General features: G+C 38.3%; 4 protein-coding genes across 8 annotated transcripts; 2 read left to right on the plus strand and 2 right to left on the minus strand.

The window, feature by feature from the left end:
- Positions 1 to 260: 260 nt before the first annotated feature.
- Positions 261 to 4,418, minus strand: rnf170 (ring finger protein 170). Of its 4 annotated transcripts, none has more exons than XM_034096633.2 (7): positions 4,250 to 4,418; positions 3,209 to 3,372; positions 2,939 to 3,014; positions 2,477 to 2,591; positions 2,166 to 2,239; positions 1,691 to 1,822; positions 261 to 1,398 (listed from the first exon to the last, which is right to left on the minus strand). In XM_034096633.2, the coding sequence occupies exons 2-7, from the start codon at positions 3,346 to 3,348 to the stop codon at positions 1,129 to 1,131; spliced, it is 807 nt and encodes a 268-aa protein (XP_033952524.1). In that variant the 5' UTR covers positions 3,349 to 3,372; positions 4,250 to 4,418; the 3' UTR covers positions 261 to 1,128. The 4 variants fall into 4 exon arrangements, with proteins under 4 accessions (XP_033952524.1, XP_033952526.1, XP_033952527.1 ...); XM_034096635.2 differs by lacking the exon at positions 4,250 to 4,418 and adding an exon at positions 4,127 to 4,212; XM_034096636.2 differs by lacking the exon at positions 4,250 to 4,418 and adding an exon at positions 4,035 to 4,101.
- A 254-nt stretch (positions 4,419 to 4,672) lies between these two features.
- gpn3 (GPN-loop GTPase 3) lies at positions 4,673 to 7,498 on the plus strand. The gene is made up of 8 exons (XM_034096632.1): positions 4,673 to 4,864; positions 5,024 to 5,132; positions 5,594 to 5,761; positions 5,847 to 5,971; positions 6,069 to 6,184; positions 6,288 to 6,384; positions 6,896 to 7,024; positions 7,154 to 7,498. Exons 1-8 carry the CDS (start codon positions 4,817 to 4,819, stop codon positions 7,217 to 7,219), a joined length of 858 nt encoding a protein of 285 aa, XP_033952523.1. The 5' UTR covers positions 4,673 to 4,816; the 3' UTR covers positions 7,220 to 7,498.
- Positions 7,499 to 7,589: 91 nt separating this feature from the next.
- arpc3 (actin related protein 2/3 complex, subunit 3) lies at positions 7,590 to 10,730 on the plus strand. Its single transcript, XM_034096637.2, has 7 exons — positions 7,590 to 7,701; positions 8,086 to 8,185; positions 8,699 to 8,775; positions 9,344 to 9,412; positions 9,586 to 9,712; positions 10,232 to 10,326; positions 10,461 to 10,730. Exons 1-7 carry the CDS (start codon positions 7,696 to 7,698, stop codon positions 10,521 to 10,523), a joined length of 537 nt encoding a protein of 178 aa, XP_033952528.1. The 5' UTR covers positions 7,590 to 7,695; the 3' UTR covers positions 10,524 to 10,730.
- A 354-nt stretch (positions 10,731 to 11,084) lies between these two features.
- Positions 11,085 to 15,607, minus strand: ube2g1b (ubiquitin-conjugating enzyme E2G 1b (UBC7 homolog, yeast)). 2 transcript variants are annotated; one of them, XM_034096638.2, is made up of 6 exons: positions 15,185 to 15,594; positions 14,251 to 14,353; positions 14,059 to 14,156; positions 13,586 to 13,764; positions 11,926 to 12,037; positions 11,085 to 11,823 (listed from the first exon to the last, which is right to left on the minus strand). In XM_034096638.2, exons 1-5 carry the CDS (start codon positions 15,225 to 15,227, stop codon positions 11,951 to 11,953), a joined length of 510 nt encoding a protein of 169 aa, XP_033952529.1. In that variant the 5' UTR covers positions 15,228 to 15,594; the 3' UTR covers positions 11,085 to 11,823; positions 11,926 to 11,950. The 2 variants fall into 2 exon arrangements, with proteins under 2 accessions (XP_033952529.1, XP_071061077.1); XM_071204976.1 differs by lacking the exons at positions 11,085 to 11,823; positions 11,926 to 12,037 and adding an exon at positions 12,232 to 13,389 and having other exon boundaries at positions 15,185 to 15,607.
- Positions 15,608 to 20,299: the final 4,692 nt, after the last annotated feature.

Here is a 20,299-nt window from a genome sequence, read left to right on the forward strand (position 1 = left end):
AAGAAGCAGAAAATAAAAATAAATGTCTACAAATGCAAGATATTATGTACTATTAATTTTTCTGCATGCATGGCAAATAATCTTTGGCTTATCCTCAAATGTTAAAAATGTTGATAACCAGTAATGTATCTTTACTGGGAATCAGCATAAATCCATACCACCCATATAGTCAAGGATGAAATGATACTTCCCTTAAAAACACAGTGCAAGATACTCACAATAATTTGAATTGAATCAATAGTGTACACATGTCAATTTCATTTTTAAATATTGATTTTTTTAATTGGCCAACGGGTAAGCAAACATTAATTGTGTTATTTGAAAAGCATTCAGTCACTCTGAGCCGGATTAGGATCCTGTACAGAAGACAAACGTTCAAACTCAATATTATCTCCAAGTGTCAAGGGAAGTCAACATTCATATAAATCCATGAGATTACATTCAATGACCTTTAATTTCTCTTTGATTCTTTTGGAAAAATTAAAGTTGTCCTATGCATGGTCAGTTGGCTCAGATTCAGCTTCCATTTTCATCAATAAATGTAAACAGTTGGAAGTAACATGATCCAGTGATTTTCACACACGCATGTAAATCTGTTATTCAAATGAATATGCATAGTAGTCACAGATGACTTAATTAAGTGCATGAACAGTTTCATTGACAGAGTAGCCTGTAATAGCCACAGTATGGTTTAAAAACACTAATTCTGCTCACAGACGACCTTCTGGACGCTGACGACCAACTTTAAATGCAATATAATCAAGACACTGCCATTAATACAGTAAATTAAAGATCACATTATGTTACACAATTGTTTCCATAATTACAATGTACAATTATCTGAAACAACTTGTTGTAATGCCTTCATTCATTCCCTTTAATTGATGTTTTTTCGCCTTGATGTCATTAGATCTATCAACCATACTGTAGAATTATATATACAGAGCCAATATCCAGAGTTCCTTGTTTGTCAACCCCTCTCCAGTTAGGAAGTCACATCCCAGGCTTCAAAGCAAACCTGAGACCCAGCATTTCTTTTTGAACCGCTCTCCTTTTATTCAGTCAATACATGTCCCGTAGATGCTGCGTTCGCTCTTCCCGCACCAAGCACAGGCGTCTTTTGAGCACCTAACCATACAGTCTCTGTGTAACCACCTCCCTGTACATGATAGAGATGTACACAAAGAGAAGTAGGATCACAAAGAAGTCGTCCATGAATCCCAGCAGACCGAAAAGCGCCTCGGGGATGATGTCGAGCGGCGATGCCAGGTAGGTGAGCGCTCCCACTAGGCAGAGAATAATTCGAATCCTAAACATCCAGAAGAGGCCACCCATAGAGAACATCTCCCTAAATGCGTGGCGGAGCAGGGTGGGCACATCGCGCAGCCTGTCCATGTACTGAGAAGAAAAGAGGAGAGAAAATATTGAAAGGAGTTCTAAATATGGTGAAACACATGGTGTGCAGGGAATTTATAAGAAATGTGTTTTTTAATATTGAGAAGAATAGTGACTGCTTTTGAAATATTAATACAATTCCAAACACCACTAGCATCTTGAACTTTACTATTTCAAGAACTGTTGGCTATCAAGCATTACTTTACTTTGCATTTAGCTGACGCCTTTGGTTCAAAGCATGCTTAGCTAACCAGTAACTACTGCAGCCTAAATATGTATCTGGCTGTATACTCACAGATCTTGGCTGGCCTGAGAACCTGCGGTTGTAATCGTTAAGGTCTCTTAATATCAGCTGAGGTTCTGCCTCGCCATCCTGGACCCTCTGAGGAGCGGCGTTCTCATGAAATAGTGGAAAAAGCAGTGTTACCTAGGAAAGAGGAAATATTTAACATATAAATATCGATGCCAAAAAAGGAAATGTGTGGTGCACACCTACATTGATAAAACAATTTAAACAATTAGAAACTATTTGAACAATTAGAAAGAATAACTCGTAATTGTGAAAATAACCAACAGAAAACAATTGTACTGAAAATGTAAAGTATTTCAGATTAAGCGACAAACACGAGTCCAGATAGATGATCATTTAGCATGTATCATAATGGGCGCAAGCGATCCTTACAGCTACCTGTATGTCTGGTAGTTAAAACATGGGCATATAAAAAGCTGAGGTTAAAAGTTATACGTCCAGAATGTATTACAAGTCTCACCATTTGTCTGCAGATGGGACAGTGAATGGCACCCAGCCATGTGCCATACCTCCAGTAGGCTATAATGCAGGAGCCTGTAAAAGGGAAAAGATAACACTTTGACAACATGATCACACTGCATACATACTAATAAAATAGGTCCCATCTATTTTAAAGCATATATTTCTCAATTATGCTTTCATCGTTTTAAAAAGCAAATATAATCCAGTAGTGACAATTACTGATTTGCATCACTTGTTCTTCTTCGTTTCATAATGTAACATCTTGGTTTTGCTGAGTTCATATTACTATTATCAGTACTAAAGCATTACCACAGAAAAGGTGTCCGCAGTTGGTTTCTACAGGCAGTACAGCCTGCTGTAAACACACAGGACAAGACATGTCTGTGTAATACTGTTGCCTCGCCTCCGACTGTGAATTTTCATCCTGACAGAAAAAGCAAACACATAAGTAAACACATATGAAAGTTTAAAATGTGAGAAATGGTAGAACAGACAATTTTAAAATGAATCTACTTTTGAAAGACATTTTTAACTGAGATAAAAGCAGCTTACAATCCTGCAAAACCATGCAGTTTATGATCTCTATATATACACAGTCTGTTTATGACCCTATTTCCTACCTGCAAAATATATTAATTGTGTTCAAATCTCTTTGAAACATGTACGATTAATGGTAAATAAAAAGTGCATTTCATGTCTTGTCGTTGTTTCTAGACTTTCTTTGTGAACTGTATTTTGGCAGAAAGGCTAGACCTGTATTTTCTAACATACCTGCTCTGTTTGGAGCTGCTGTCTCACTGCTCGCACATGCTCTTGATTCTCAGGATGAATGTTCTGCTCCTCTTGTCTGCAAGAAGGCCAAAGGTTAGAAATGTGGCTTTGTATTAGTCCCCAGCTGAAGGTAATGAGTGTAAAAGCACACAAAGCAAGGCAAACAAAAGGACATTTCTTTTAGAGAATGTATTTGGAAGGCTAATACAAAACACCACATGTATATCCTACTTTACATAAACATCATGGTCAATTTGTATATTAATTTACCTGCAGAGCAGAGTGAGGAGGCCTGCAAGGAAAGTGATAGTGAGTACCACAACAAATAAGACCTGGTTGCTGATACCCTCAATGAAGGTGTCCTCATCATGGACCAGGTAGTCCAAGTCCCCACATTCATTGTCCTCCATCACCCACACTCATAGCCTACAACTCTAAACCAAATGGATTAAAAAAAAGTGGTTAGCATTTCCTTAGACAGTGTTTCTGATTATATCTATATAACATGATCAAATAGAATACTAACTTAGCTATAACTGCATAAAATAACACAATGTAGTAACATGTTATTACTGTCATGTTCCCTCTATGACAGCTAAGTAGGAGAGTTTTCCATTTCTAAAACGTTTAAACTCATTCAGCAGATCTACGGTATGAAAACCAGTTGCATTATTAGTATTTGCAACATTAGAAGTATAACGTACTTTCAACACAAGTTAACTAGCTACAAAAGGAGTGGGTCTTGCAGGCTGCTTAACGTTAGCTCATCTAACAAACTAGCTATCATACATTTCAATATATTACCTTATATATATAATGTCTAGTACCACTAAAATCCAAGATCACACACTATAAGGAAGTCGTTGCTGTTTATCTTGCTTACATTATCAACTAGCACTGTCTGCCATAAACTCAAAATGCCACACAGCTAGCTTAGTTTAGTGTTAGCTCGTAGAGTAGCCTTGACTCGCTAATAATACGCTGTAAGTATATTTATGAATACTGCTGACGTTGATGGCAAAGGGTTTTCGTTTCGATAATGTTAGCACATCCGCTAAAGGAAAGTAGCTAACTTAACGGTAGCGTTATTACATACTGATAATAGACCAATGGCCGAGTCTTCTAAATACGAGTTTAACCTGGCCATAATAGCTCGTAGCTAAATCATAAACATAGCTATCCTTTTACCTGGTTACCCAAGAGTCAACGTGTGGCACAAGAGCACAATCCAGTACAGTACACGTAGCCTAACAACTACATTACAATGCGTTGCAATCATGGTTGCAATGCAACAGGGCGAGGATAACATACCAACAAGAAATCCAGCTTTTTCTTAAGGCTAGACTTGCCCAGTCCATTCAAGGTCCTAAATCTTGAAACAATCTCTTTCAATAGGGGACAGATTTCATCAGTTTTGCATGTTGTTTCGGGTAGTTGCGTCTTCTTCTTCTTCTTCTTCTTCTTCTTCTTCTTCTGGGATTACCTGCTATCAACGTTTCTAGCGACCAACGCCCTCCACGGGTCAGCAGGTTTCTTGTTTCTATTGGAGAAGCAATTCAAAATAATTTCTTAAAAAGTTAATTCATTTTAATATTACAGTTGAAATACAAAAATATTGAACTCATTTGCATACACAAGTTAAATATTTAAACCATGTTCTACATTCATCCATCTATCTTTTGTCCAATACATTTTTGTTTCACACTCTCACCAGTAGGGGGCAGCAGTGACCAGTATAACCAGCTCACAGCCGGTTTGACTGACCCTAAAAACAAGAAGAAGGAATAGTAAGGCATCAGTAATTAATCCAAAAAAACTATAGCTATCTACAGCTAACGATTAAGAGGATTTAACGTTTTCACAACACACTGAGGCAAAATGCCTCGTTTTGCACAGCTTGTGATTGGCCCCGCGGGAAGCGGGAAGGTAAGTTACTCAGTTACACGTGTTGAGATGCCTTGTTATGCTATTCGGCTAAAGCGCTATGCTAAAGCATGAGATTGTCTAGTCATACACATACATGAAGTTGAAGTCATATCGTTTATTTGTATCTGTTTATTGTTGGAATTTTGTGTTACATTTCAGAGTACCTACTGCTCCACCATGCTCCAGCATCTAGGGTCCATGAACCGCTCAGCTCAGGTGGTCAACCTGGACCCAGCAGCTGAGCACTTTGACTACCCTGTCATGGCAGGTGAATACATCATGTTTAGGTTACAAAGTCATTACATTTACTTATAGAAAGTAGCCCCATACAACCCACAACAGGGTTACAAAAAAGTAAGTAGAGATTAAAGAGTTATGTTATTACATGCATTTAATGGGTTTAATCTATGATTTAAGAAGTTGTTTTCTAATAACAGATATATAGTTGACTTGGTTCACATACTGTACAGCAACACACTAAACAAGGATACAGTGCAATGTGATCACATCAATGCACTCAGTAATCCTATCAATACAAAAGCATAACAAAGCAATAAACTGGGTATGGTTCCTACAGGCTCATTTAATTGACTTTAGTATATACCGTATATAGTACATACATATTGTGAATGACTTAATACTCATATCATTTAATACTTGTTGTCACATTTTGCATACTTACGCTTAGTGTTATTGTGTACGGCACCCTCATTGTTTCTGTGTCTGCAGACATCCGAGAGCTCATCCAGGTGGATGACGTGATGGAGGACCCCTCTCTCAGATTTGGCCCGAATGGAGGCCTGGTATTCTGCATGGAGTACTTCGCCAACAACTTTGACTGGCTGGGCGAAAGCCTGGGTCACGTAGAGGATGACTACATACTGTTCGACTGCCCAGGTAAACACCTTGGCACGGAAAGCACTATATTCTCCTAGTTATGAAGCCACAGCTTGAGCACAGTTTCTTCTTTTTTTTTTTGCAGGTCAGATTGAACTGTACACACACCTCCCTGTAATGAAGCAGCTGGTGGAGCAGCTCCAGCAGTGGGAGTTCCGGGTGTGCGGGGTCTTCCTGGTGGACTCCCAGTTCATGGTGGAGACTTTTAAGGTGACAGATGACCTTGCCAGTTCTGAACTAAAGTACACTTGATGTAATTATGACAACAACCATGAGGTCTCACATCTTCCCTCTTCTCTAACTGCAGTTCATCTCAGGAGTCATGGCTGCCCTGAGTGCCATGGTGGTGTTAGAGATCCCTCAAATAAACATCATGACAAAAATGGACCTGCTCAGTCCCAAGGCCAAGAAGGAGATTGAAAAGTAAGTCTCACACCAGGTGCAGTACAAAAGTCTGGTCTTTTCATCAATTCAACGTTTTCATCTGGAAGCACCTGTAGTTATGTATCCCTTTCTTTTTCACTAGGTACCTGGACCCAGACATGTACTCAATGATGCAAGATACCTCAGATAACATCAGGAGCAAAAAGTTCAAAAAATTGACCAAAGCCATTTGTGGTCTGGTAAGTGACACCCTTAACGTTTGGATAAAAAGGAGTTGTGTGAGGTACTTTAGCATAGTTGGTGTATGACCTACACTATATAGTGGTCAGCATGACTAAACCTTAATACAGAAGTCATACATTAACACAAATTAACCAATTGATGAAGCGAAAGAGCAGCAGCTACCATGTTTTTTTTTTTAGGTACAATTCCTGTTTTTGTCGTAAGCATTGATATCGGCTCCCCGTCCGATGGCAGTGAACATTTTCCAAAGATAGCATTACTTTTAATCTGATTATGACCTTTTTTTCAGTGGCTAAAATACATGTTGCTGCTAACCCCATCCACAGAACCACATGTTGTACTTGTTTGCCATTACTCCTGTCTTTTTCTAAAAACTAGGTAACACACTGATTACAGTATAGTACTTCATACAACTCCACTTCAAATCACTGAACTATACTTTTAATATGATACAACATTTGATTATAATTTGATTTTTTTTGACATTCTCTTTGTCTTTGTGTCCAGATTGATGATTATAGCATGGTGAGATTCATGCCTTTTGACCGCACAGATGAGGAGGGTATGAACATGGTACTGCAAAGCATTGACTTCTCAATACAGTATGGAGAGGACCTGGAGTTCAAGGAGCCCAAGGTGACGAAACAAGCAAAAACAACTATATCAAACATAATTTAACAACATGATTTAAACTACAATACTTCATATTTTAATATACTAAATGATTCCCTTTGTTGTTTTTCCATTCTTTCCTTTTACCTACAGGAGGTTGATGAAGAGTCGGCTGACCTAAATTATGATGAGATTTTTCAAGGCAAAGGGGACAGCTGAGGATACAAAACCAAGAATCATGGGGAAAAAGAGACTAGAGTTGAACACAACATTTGAGGCTGAAGACGAACCTGGAATCACAATATCAATTCCTGAGGATAATTACTGCAAGCAAAATAAGAAAAAGGATATGGGCAGAAAAACTGACTCACAAGATCAATACCTTGCTTCATATTATGTTCCGAAGTTTTTGTTGTGCTGTATTGTCATTATTTCAAGACAACGTTTTATTTTAAAGAGTTTTTCTTAAATACATTTATAAATGCTATATATTTTAAATAAAATATTACACAAAATATACCATTTGACTTCCTGTGTAATGAACCTGGTGTGCTAGCGCCCCCGTGTGGACGGTACGCTACATTACACGTGTCCACTTCCTGTAAAGCTGAAGGGTGGGACAGGCGGAAGCTAGGTCCTGCAGTGCTAGTATTTTTTATTTCGCTGAGCAGTTGGACTGATATTTATCACTCAGCATGCCGGTGAGTAAATCTTACACGATAACTAACGAGCAAAAGCGTATTTTGTAGGCTAAGAGTGAAACGAATGCATATAAACTCCACTGGATGACAAGGGCCTCCGAGTAAACGATAGCTATGATGACGAGTCTCGTTAGCATATTTGTCTAGCTAAGCTAACATTTGCAATCTGTTATTGATGTTCTTCAAGTCAGAATTATTGCATTTAACGGGTTTAACCTAACTTACTTTGTTATTATTTATGTATCTATTAAATACATCGTTAGTTGTCGTCATAGTATAGCCGTAAGAGCGGATGGGTCTGAAGCAGAGATGTCACTGATGCTCTCTGATAAAAATATACCTGGAAAATAAATATTAGTGACAGCACCTTTCACTTATTTTCAGGCGTATCACTCGAGCCTGATGGTCCCTGACACCAGGATGGTGGGGAATATGGCTTTGCTTCCCATCAAAACTCAGTTCAAGGGTCCAGCTAGAGGAGACGGTAAGTTTTTACGGTCGTTGTAATTATTATAAAGTGGATCCAGTCCCCCATGATTACATAAACAAACATGTATCGTTTCTAATGGCTATTTTGCTATGTTTTTGTCACCTTATTATGACACCTTCCTCACTTCCTGATAAATGCATTACCCTAATTTCCATATATGGCCCGAAGAGTGTATCCTTAAGTTGCACTTCTTCATTAATGTCTTTTAGCTTTTCATTGTCTGTGGAGCTTGATGACCCTCAACGATTTTGCAGATATTTTAGTATTGTATAGATCAGTTGAAGAGGTAATAGTCAACAGAACATAATATGTGTATGGTGGTCGTCGTGTGGCGATGGTTTACTTGATTTAAAAAAAATGTATTGCATTAGTATGCCACTTTAAAGGTTACTGGAAATGGATTTTATATTCAAACTGCTTAGTCACTTGGCATCTTTTCCATCAAGTCTGTATACAACACAAATCAAAATCAACCTTTCAGTTATTGATACCTTTATTCCATGTTAGGCATGGAGACTGACATAGTTGATGAGGCCATCTACTACTTCAAGGCCAACGTTTTCTTTAAGAACTATGAAATCAAGGTAAGCAAGTATTTAAAGTTCTTGAACATTTGTTTGCATAAAAGCTAAGGACTCTGCTGCCTTTTAGATATTCTTCAAAGCAAAAGAGGAAGAAAATAAGTGTCCATTTGTGCTTGTTCCTGCCTCTCTGTCTGTCTAAAGCAGCTCTGCAATTAGTTCTTCCACATGCCCCAGCTTGCATGCGTTCCCCCATTCCCCTCAGCAATGCATATTTGCTTTGGGTTCAAACTACATTACCCTTTGCTGAACTTTTATGGAATTTCTTTACAATAACATTAACGCTTAAGAGAAAATACTTTTTTCAGTCTAATTCAAAGTATTTCAGCAGGTAATGTGATTTTAATATATCTAATAATATAATATGTATATATGACCCAAATATGTATATATGTTCATTTTAATTCATTTATTATTTTAAAGGTTACTTACCTGTATATAATTTTATTTGTATCTTTGATTTTATCTTTAATGTTATTAATCTATAATCTGTATGAATCTGTGCTGTCCTGTTGCTGTTAAACTACTGAATTTCCCCACAGGGATTAATAAAGGTCCATCTTATTTTCAGAATGAGGCGGACAGGACGCTGATCTATGTCACACTGTACATTTCTGAATGCCTAAAGAGGCTACAGAAGGTAAGTTGTTCATGTTTACACAGGAAGATGTCTGCAATCCAACTGATTTTAATAAAAAAGTGGTATGAGTAGCATAAATTAAAAGACTTGTGGTAAATGAGAGTGGCTTGAATGCCTATTTCAATAGTGTTACTTACACAGGTGATCTAACCCTTTGTGTTTGCTCTTTACAGTGCAGCTCCAGGAGCCAGGGAGAGAAGGAGATGTACACTCTGGGCATCACTAACTTCCCCATTCCTGGAGAACCTGGCTTCCCTCTCAATGCTATGTACGTCAAGCCTGCAAACAAGCAAGAGGACGGTAAGATCAAGCACCATCAACTAATGCTGTTTCACTTTCATTGTACCCTTAGCATTATGTCCTTTAATTCCATCAGCTTAAAGGAAGTTAGAAATGCTGTTTCATTTCCTTTGTGGTAACCCTCAACCCCAATCTTAAACATTGCGCCTGGAAATGTAATCATCCAATAATTGTAGTGGCAGGGACTTTACATCTATGCTAAGGCTGCACAATATATCGTTTCAGCTTTCTTGTCAAGTTAGGCAAAATACCCATGGTTAGTATTTTCTGCTCACCTACAAGAAGAGTTAATTAGTTGCGTGCGGACTGTATGTCGGTACATACACAGCAAACCACAAGTTATCAAATAAGCGAAGAAGGCAAAAGAAAATGGTTGCAAAAATAAACAGTCATTTGAATCCACTCCTTCCTAATTCTGATGTAGCCGTAAAAGATCAAATGTTCACTAGCAAAAGTGTTTGTTAAAATGTAAAGGAGGGTGTTAGTGGCTGTGGTGACAACCTCTGCAACCTTTTCCAGAGACCATGAGAGCGTACCTCCAGCAGCTCCGCCAGGAGACCGGCTTGAGGCTATGTGATCGCGTGTTTGACCCCCAGACAGACAAACCCAGCAAGGTGAGGCCAACATCTCAAATCAAAACAATCTGTTTCCTGTTTCTTTGTGACCATTAGATCACAGGGTGCCTTGTTTGCTTAAACAAATGTGCCTTCAGACATTTTCTTAACACAAGTGTTTTGTTTTTTTCCAGTGGTGGGTGTGCTTTGTCAAAAGGCAGTTCATGAACAAAAGTCTGTCCGCCCCGGGACAGTGAACACCTCAGGACTCAGGTTTCGATTCTACACCTGCAAGACGGATCGATTTTTTTGTTTTGGTGGGTTGGGGGGGGGGGTTGTGATTCTGCATTGATAAAATGATTTTATACTCTTTAACATTAGGCAGATGTCTTCACTTGTCTGGATGTTGACCATATTGAGCTGTTGCTTAATTCAATAAAGCAATCATGGAGATTAGAATATAATTGTGCTTTTTTGTTCTTATTGCACTTCACTCAGATCAAGGAATGTATTCAAGGAGTTGAAATTATTTTTACAGTGAGTAGCTCTGTATGAGGCTTTTCACTATTTATTAAAATTAGACCGGTAGATTATTTTGGTTTAGGCCTTCACCACAGCAGACAAAGGTTTAACAAACAATGGCTCAATTATTGAAACTGTCCAATTGTTATTTACACCATGTCAATGTCTTCTGTATAAATTGCCTTTAAGTGCTGCTGTACAACATCACACTGTCTCTCAGACAAGTTGAATTTGCTCTGTACGTGTACAGACGAGGACAAACAGTTTACATCCAAAGTAAAACAGAATGCATCACGTTCATTAAAAATATATTTATTGGTGTATTCTCTTTGGTTTGTCCACAATGTTATTTTCTGGATTCCAAACAAGCTTTCAGATGCAGTCCTTATTGACGATAAGTTTCCTTCGCTGGCAGTCAAAGTTAAGGCAGCGCCGGGTGATATGTTTGCCCCCCAGGGAGAGAAGGAACACTTTCTTTGCAGAACTCTTCCAGGAAATAAGAGCCAGTGTCCGTATTTCCATCTCTTTAACGACTGCAAAGTTGCATAATTGATGAAATCACTGTAGACTGGATGGCTCAGTGGGGCAGGGTGAAAAACAAAAAACCTCCCTAACAGAACATATGCATCCTAAAACAGTCCCTCTAAATAAATAGGTAAATATCAAGTAAACTATTTAAACAAAATGGAGCATTTTAAAGGGGTTTCTTCCTCAACATCTGATGAGTATATACAAAAAGAAAGAACGAGGCTGTATAATTCATCTTTCTGTGAGAGAAATCTTGATGCTTGACCAGAAACCTTTTCAACTGATGGTGAAAAATGGAAATTTGTGCAGCGTGAATGCCAATGCCCTTCAGCGAAATGCATAACCATCGAACTGCAGGACAGAAATGAATAGAGAAATATGAGAACATTAACTTTTTTTCCAGCGAGTCTGTTTTTTGTTTCCGGGACTAGTTGACAAAGTTAAGTCCTGGGATCATTTAGCCATCTTAAGTGTAACCAGTTGTCAAATCCTTTGTGCAGTTCCAATCTGAAACAAAACAAACACACTTAATACAAATAACAGCACCCTGAGGAGTAGCAACAGCAAGTAACTGTTTTTTTTTTTTTAAATTTTATAAATAGTACTTACTGTGTTGATGGCTGTAGGAAAAGCCTTAGTCATAAGCCATGTCTTGACTCCTCCGGACACAGCGTGCTACCTTTTTCTTAAAAATTCCTTTAGGATCGTCTCTCCATTCCTTCTGCAGAATATAAGGTAGACAGATATTCTATCAACAACCTGCTCAGTGCAACCGTTCTTCCCCTTGTGAAATGTTTCTCAATACTTCTTGGCCACACAATTTACTGAAAAAGGTTGCCAACACTGTACATCTGAATAAAAAGATGTTTACTTCTTTTAAAAGTTGATTTTGAACTATGGCCTTTATTATCTCCAGCAGGAAACATTTAAGATTAACTTCGACCTCCGGGGGGGTTTTACTATGGAGGAGTGGATTGAGGAGTGCCTATCTCCAGAAAAAAAAAGCACCTAAACGACGACACGTGAAGAGCAGGTAGAACAACTGGAAAAGTACCACCATTCAAAAGCTTTCTGATGCGGGTCTTGAAACAAAGCAGAGACATGATGAGCGTTAGTGGCCACAGGTGCGAAAGCTCTCTCCAGAGCTACTGGAAGCCGAATCTCGGGGACCGGAGAAAGTGGAGCAATATTCTCACCACGCCAAGCAACAGCCTCGAACAACCTCAACAAGTGACCACGTAAGCCATGCTACTGATGCTGGACAGTTTTTCAGTGGGTGCACAATAAACGGCAACATACAAATGAATGTAAATAAATAGCCAAATAATGGATCAACGCTCTCTGTCTAATATGTTCGCTAGCGGTTAGTGTTGTTGCATAGCAACCACCTCGCACTATGTTTCGCGCAGAAGGCAACGGAGGGACTATTTTATTTTGAACATCATTATTTACTAATAAAAACTTGGTAACCATTTTATAAAAGCAATAGCTTCGCGTCGGGCCGAACCTCGCCCCTTAGCTGTGATATAATGAGCATATACCACGGCCTGTCGTGAGCTATTGCTTAAATATATATATATATATATAAACTCCCCAAACAGGCGAAAACCTACCAGTTTCACCCCCTGTCTCTGCCACCTCCCTCCATGCCTGGTTCCTCCGGTTTGTATCCCGTTAATAGTTCTGGTCGTAAAGAACCGGGTGATTTGCTACCGTAATTTCTCGTTTGGAATATGAGGAAATGAACTGCGGTCTGGTTCTCCCTGCTTACACGCGGTTTGATTGGCTAGCGCTTCTACTGTCAGATTTGCATAAACGTGTTTGATTGGCTGGCGCTTCCAGCTCAGCTTCAAAAGTAGAACATTGCTCAACTTTGGAATCCTGGAAGTCCTGGACATCCTGGAAATCTTCGCTTCGCTCCCCCACAATGCAGTTCGGCGAAAAGCGAGGCAAAGTGACGTCATCCCCATTCAAAGTCAATGGGCAGAGAAGCGTTGGAAGTGGTGGTAGATTCTTCTGAAGCTGCTGTGTGGACGTACCGTTAGAGTCACTCAGCCCACTTTTGACTAAACTCTGGTGAAATATAATAAGCATTTCAGATACCATTCTCCAAATGTAAACATATATACGCGTGACAGATTTTGGATTAAAAGTCTCATATTGCTTGTCAGAACCACGTACTGGAACATGTATATCAAAGGTTTTTCTTTAAAGGCTGCAAACTAGCTGCAGCTTGAGAGTGTTATTATAAGATAAAATGGACACTTACAGCTGCATCTACATTGGCAGCAGAGTCTCCATTAGGGTCTGCCAACATGGAGATAACACTGATCATGATGGTCTCTACTGTATGGATCGGCAGCCAGCGCTCCTCAGGCTTCTCGTAGCCATACTTGTCCTCGCCAGGTTCATGAAGGATGGAGATGCAGACGTCGCCATTTTTTGCCACTGGCAGAAAACAATAACACACAGGTTACCGACACGTTTGTACTGAAGCGGCAGCTCAACAGAAAAAGTTGGTTATGTATTTAAAAGGGCCCAGGAAAAAAACGATTTATACATGATTGAAGATACAAATAAACAGATCTTATAACCATTTACATTTAAACAGCAGTAGTTAGTGTACATTTAGGCTAACCCAACAAATGTTCACACCCACTGCACACAAATAAATATTGATTTCAAAATTATTTCTTGGATATAAATGAAATAGAGATGATGGCCTGTTATTTTTGTTCTTACCATTTGGATGCCAGATTTCTGTGACAAACTTCAACTTGGGAGGCCTCAGAGGATAGTCCCTGGGGAAGGTTAAGGTCGCTTTGAAGAAACCTCCTTCACTAAAAATGGCAAAAAGGAGGTGTTAATATGTACACTGGTGACTATGAATGAATATACAGCTCAGCCACAAGAAAGTAACTTCATTTTTCTCACAATAATGTGTCCTGAGGTCCAATTACGACCACTTCCCATTGGTATATGTCGTCATCATCTACAAGACCGGCAGAAAATCCTTCCACTGGGTTCTTGTTGAGCTCTGAAAATAAAAATAAACACAGTTAAATGAACTTTAAAAAGGGCTTTAAATAAACAGTGCAAACATACAAGTAAAAGTCCTGCATGCAAAATATCATATAAGTATTAACATCAAAATAAATTACCTATTGTTCATAATATCCCTGTTTAGGATTATATTTATGAAATAACTGCATTTTGATTATTGATGCATTAATGTGTTCATATCTGCTGGTAAAGGAGGAGATATAATGTCTTTATATAATGCTGCTGGATATCTTAACCTATCATTTTGTATCATAGTTTATGTATTAATTAAAGTTATCTTATGATGTGAATATATACAGTAATTAATAAAAGTAGTAGAGTCAAAAGTACAATATTGGCTTCCAAAATGAAGTGGAGTAGAAGTATAAAGTAGCATACAAGGGAAATACTTAAGTAATATAATAATAATACATTATCACTAGGTTTAGGTCGAACGAACTATATCGATATGGACACAAACCAATCAGTTTGTTGACCATTAAACGACCGACATAAGAAATACTGATGAAAACACGTGTGGCAGTGCTGAGCTGGTAGCTAATATCCCTGCGCATGTATTGGCCTGGGCTGTGCTTACTAAATGCCTGCAGTGATTATTGAGCAACAGCTAGCCTTAGTCATATCCTCTCTAACAGCTGTCTAATACGCAATTTGTACACGTGCACCTCAACTGTATTATGCCAAACGTATCAGTACGTTAAACCTAGCCGAATAAAATAAAGATCAATAAACACAGCTATTGCTATAATGTGATAACTTGCTGATACAGTGAAATAGCTAAAGTAGCAAGAGTTAGCCAACTTACCTGCTAGTTGTTTACGTAGAAGCAACGAGGACTGTTCCGTCATTTTACAGCTATATATGTTTACCACCGTTATTTGTATTAATTAGGGCCAAATGACTGTCGAACTGTCACCACGGTTGAATTAAACATTGAACAAATAATGTAGCTAAAGCACACCGTCCACGTTTTGTTCTTTTTCTGTCTACCAAGACCAACAACATGAGTCCAAAGCGAAGAAAAAACGTGTGTGGGGTTTTTGCCCTCAGCGTAACCTCACAGGCAAGCCTTTTTGTCTAAGCTGTGGACAGTCCCCCCAAAATATCCAACAATTAAATATAGGTTAAGGTCAAACGTAGAGCTTTTATTGTGCTAAAGAGCTGTTGATTTTGGATAAAGTAATTAGTGTGTTGTATCTACATCTCGGAAGTGCTGCCTGTAAAGACAAATCCAGGGTATGACATGCCGATTTTGACCACTTCTCTTCTTCGTGTGTTTGGCAGCAGGCAGGATGTACCCCCAATGGCCCGTTACTGACTCACACAGTTTGTAATGAATACTACACGTTCTTTATTTGCATCCCCAGTGGTAGATTATACATCCATGATATAAACAGACAGGTTTATAAAATAAGGCACTCATATAAAATAAATAATACAAAATAAAAATATGATAATAAAGTAATTCCCCAACACAGGTATACATTTGATTAATTTTGAACGCATTTGGAATAATTTAGAACACAGATTCAAATGATTCATTATTCACCAGCATATTCACCTTCATATGTTGTGTTTGAATTGGGAAAAATCACTGACTCAAACTACATGTAGCCTACAAAACAGTGTCTCAGTATAAATGTGTTTTATTGCTATCACTTACCTACAAAATGTGTTCCCGGCTGAAATTATGCCAACTCGCCTTCCCACTCCCTGCCATTCCTTGTAGTTTCCCCTTATCATATAGACGTACTGCTTTTTCAGGTGGTCTAAGGCCACTTTCAAATTCACTTCACATCACTCCATTCATAACCTGCCATATCCACATCCTCTCAGCTTTCAAAAAACAAAAGCCCCCCCTGTATCCACTCCATTCAGAGCCATTAAAAGCTCTATAACGGTTTCAGGCATGACCAAAGATCATCCCTCTAGCACAGTTGTTTTTCTGAAAAAATACCTGCAGCAGTATATTTCAATTTCTTTACTTCTGCTTTTCTCCGGGTGAACCCAAGGCTTGTACTTTACTGTATCCATAACACCTTGTTATATATGCCTAAAATATTACTCATTACAGGCTCATTGTCTTAGCAAATATAGCACAATATTGGTGTTTTATAACCTCATATGTGTCTCCCTTTAGCTTCTAGTCTCCTGCATTTATTAAAACATACTGGTGGGGAAACCGAACCACTTACTACTTATTACTATTCTCTTTATGATCTTTAACATAACAGCTGCCTTTGGCCCCATGTGGCTCATTTGATCTGTTTGAACCTCCGTATCCTACATCCTTTCCTCGTTTTACCTTAACATTTAACAGTACATCATCTCTCAAGCATCCCATAGTTAAAGTCATCCATTACTTAAATGATTTTCCTTCAGCCTTGTATTGACCCCTGTTCAGTTCAAAACATGTTAAAGGTTTTCTAAGTAATTCTTTATTGGGTTTCTCTAACATTTTACTCCTCGTCCGCACCCGCACATTTACCCAGGAATTCTTGCATGAAAATGTATTTATTTAAAGGGTGTTCTAGACTAATATTCTTTTACATTATTCTGCATTATCTCATGCTGTTTTCTCCATAACATTATGCAACAAAATGCAGTGATATTTTATTATAATATGTTTTAAAATCTTTGTCAATTCATAAGGGAACAAAATAGGTGTGCCATATATATAATACATGATTTGTAATTTGTAATTCTGATGGTGAGGTTAAAAGCAAGGCGAATATGGGACAATTTACATTGACAATGCAGTTTGGATGGGTAGAAACCTAATTATCTAAGACCAGGCTACAGTTGTTTGTGTTCCGCGTGGAACCAAAAGTGAACATTGACATATTTTAACTTATTTAAAGTCCATCATTTAAATACCATAGATGAAACTTCAAGCACTAAAATAAACTATTGCCAAGGAGCTACACTGACTGCTTATATGCTGCTCTCAAATAGATGATGCTATTAAATACTCATATCATTAGGGAAGTGACAACATACTCATAATAACCAGTGTTAGAAAATAATACAGAGATCTGGTCAGTGCAATAGCAGGTCATTTTTCGCGTTGATTAAAGCTGTCTCATGGCTGTTCAGAGGTCAAAGGGACTTTTAACTACGCTATTTATATTCCTTCAACTGGGAAAAGGAATATTTTGCTGACCTACACTGGTGAATGAAGTGTATCTGAGATCAAATATATAATAACTGTATTTTCCCTTTAAAATATCATAAAGGTCTGATAAGAAATAAATCATGTTAGACACTGGCTGTGAAAATGATTTGAAAGACTTGTGTTTACTTGAAGATAGATCTGGTCAGAACTTCTTACAGTGAAAGCCATTTATCACTAGTTTAGAGACAGACACATTTCCTCTCCTGTACTTTAGGAAAGGATGTATCAAAAGAACGATTTAGTGTATTTATTGCCCGTTTAGAGTTGGTACTGAACATGGTCTGATCTCTGAAATTCACATTTATTTGAGAGTACATTTCAGAAATCTTAATAAACAAACCCTGTTCTCATCCACCTTATTGATTCTCTAAGTTTGTTCATGCCCTATAAAAGAGGTTTTGTTTGTTAAAGGTCCCATGTCATGCTTTTCCGGTTATTACCCGTCCCCTTACTCTTACCCGTGTGTTATGAAGGTTAGGGTTAGGGTTCAGCCACCATGTGGTGAAAATGACGCTGTAGTCATTAGTTACTCATACTTATTTTTGTCTGGGAACTGCCTTGTTTAATGTAGATGATATAATTACGTGTGTACTCATGACCTGTAATTACTTTGGTTCAACAGACTGCATCTTTGTACATTTGCAATTGAGAGAAACTATAGGCTACCTGTCCTTGATTAATTTATTATGTTTATAATGGGCTAATACTCAATTAAACTGGAAAAAGGGGACGTCAGGAGAAAGTCATCGTTACAACGCTAAAGCAATTAACGGAAAGGTTGTTACTATTATTGAACTGAGAGCCAGTGGGATTTCTCACTCTCTTGGGAATATGCAAGTTGTAAAAAAGGGTCATAACAATTTGTGGCCTGGAACCAACAGTGTTTTTCTCCCTCAGCCAAATAGGGGATTTTGTTCTTAGAACACCTTATTTTTTAGTGAACAAGGTAAAGTCATTAATAGATTCAAATCTCAAAGGAGAATGTGTCTCCATTCAAATGCTGAAACAACTGTTGGCAAGGAATTTGCAGCACACATTTCAAGCACCAGCTAAAGGAAAACTATTGATTTTTGCGACCTTTTATACCTTTCCTCTGGCAGTGTTTGTTAAGTACATCTACAAGTACTGCAGTCTGTATGCTCAAGAGTCCCAATTATTGTCTTGACAATACAAATAAAATAAAAGTTTGTTCAGTATAACAAAGCTTTATTTAGCTGAGAAAGGTGATGAATGTAGAGAAATGTATTGACTAGTATTCATGATATTCTGTCGTCAGAATGTATTAACCCATTGGCCTCTGTTTAGAAATACTTTTTTGCCTTTTGAGTAGCAAGGTTATGAAGCAAAATGTCCATCCTGTTTAGAGGTTGTTTGGTTGTAAATACTTTGACCCTCTGTTGTGTTAGTTTCCCCTCCCTTACTTTGGTGTTCGTGGTCAAATTTGACCGGTCCTGTTTTAACTGCTATTACATTAACACAAAAACCATTCATCATCACCACATTTCATTTAACACCCTTTCGAACTGTACATTGTATCAGACTACTGGTATACATGAACAACGGCAGTAAATATACATAGAACAGACACTGAACATGTATTGCATGTGCCAGGTGTGATCATAGGGTGTGATCCATGTGGGGGGATGGGCACATAAGAGCGGGACATGTATCAAATTGGTCTCTGTGTGTGTGTGTGTGTGTGTGTGCGCGCGCATGTGTGTGTGTGTGTGTGTGTGCCAGGTGTGATTCACATGGGGGGATGGGCACATAAGAGCGGGACATGTATCAAATTGGTCTCTGTGTGTGTGTGTGTGTGTGTGTGTGTGTGTGTGTGTGTGTGTGTGTGTGTGTGTGTGTGTGTGTGTGCGTGTGTGTGTTTGTGTGTGTGCCAGGTGTGATTCACATGGGGGGATGGGCACATAAGGGGGAGGGGGGAAACACATCTAGTTTGTGTGTGTGTGTGTTATCTGATCCGGATGGTTACTAATTCCATTTCTTTATGGCGGTCATTTTTGACTGGAAAAACCATGGGTGTTACAAAGTTGACTCAATCATCCGAAATGCAATGACAGTGGTGGTCAGCAAGTGTATATGTTCAAATGTCTAATGTGAAGGATATCATGAAGCCTTAATGCAATCGAATGTAAAATAAAAAACTTATGATTGATGAAAGTAGTAAATCGGTCAGATTTGACCCGAACACAACAGGAGGGTGATATGAACTTCAGTTCATCCTTTGCTTTTCTTTTCTTTGCTAAGGTTGTATCACATTGCATCACTCCGGGGCTCTCTTGGCTGAATAAGGTTGAAATGTTTCAGCACCATGGAGAGAGATAGAGATGGAAATTGAAGCTTTAACTTATCACTAAATAATATACGGTATAATCAATACAGTGCGCTTATGAATCTTTATGTTGCTCTATAACTGACAGGTGTAGAAATGTACAACAGGGTCAAAGCATCATAGAAGGATCATAGAAGGATCTTTTGAGAAATTGTCAGTATTTTCACATTTCTTTCAACACTGTATTCACACACAAGACCTTCTTTCTTAAAAGACAACCTATAATAAAAGCTATTTATGGACTATAACAAATACATATTATATAACAACCTCGCATCCATAAGTCAACATGAGCCACTTACTGGCACAAGTAAACACCATTATCTTCATACAATACTAATAATACACCATCTCCAACAACATCCAATTGGCTTATTTGTTCATTTTTGTTTGTTGAGTGT

Source organism: Pseudochaenichthys georgianus, chromosome 12 (assembly GCF_902827115.2).
Source record: "Pseudochaenichthys georgianus chromosome 12, fPseGeo1.2, whole genome shotgun sequence".
NCBI lineage: Eukaryota > Metazoa > Chordata > Actinopteri > Perciformes > Channichthyidae > Pseudochaenichthys > Pseudochaenichthys georgianus.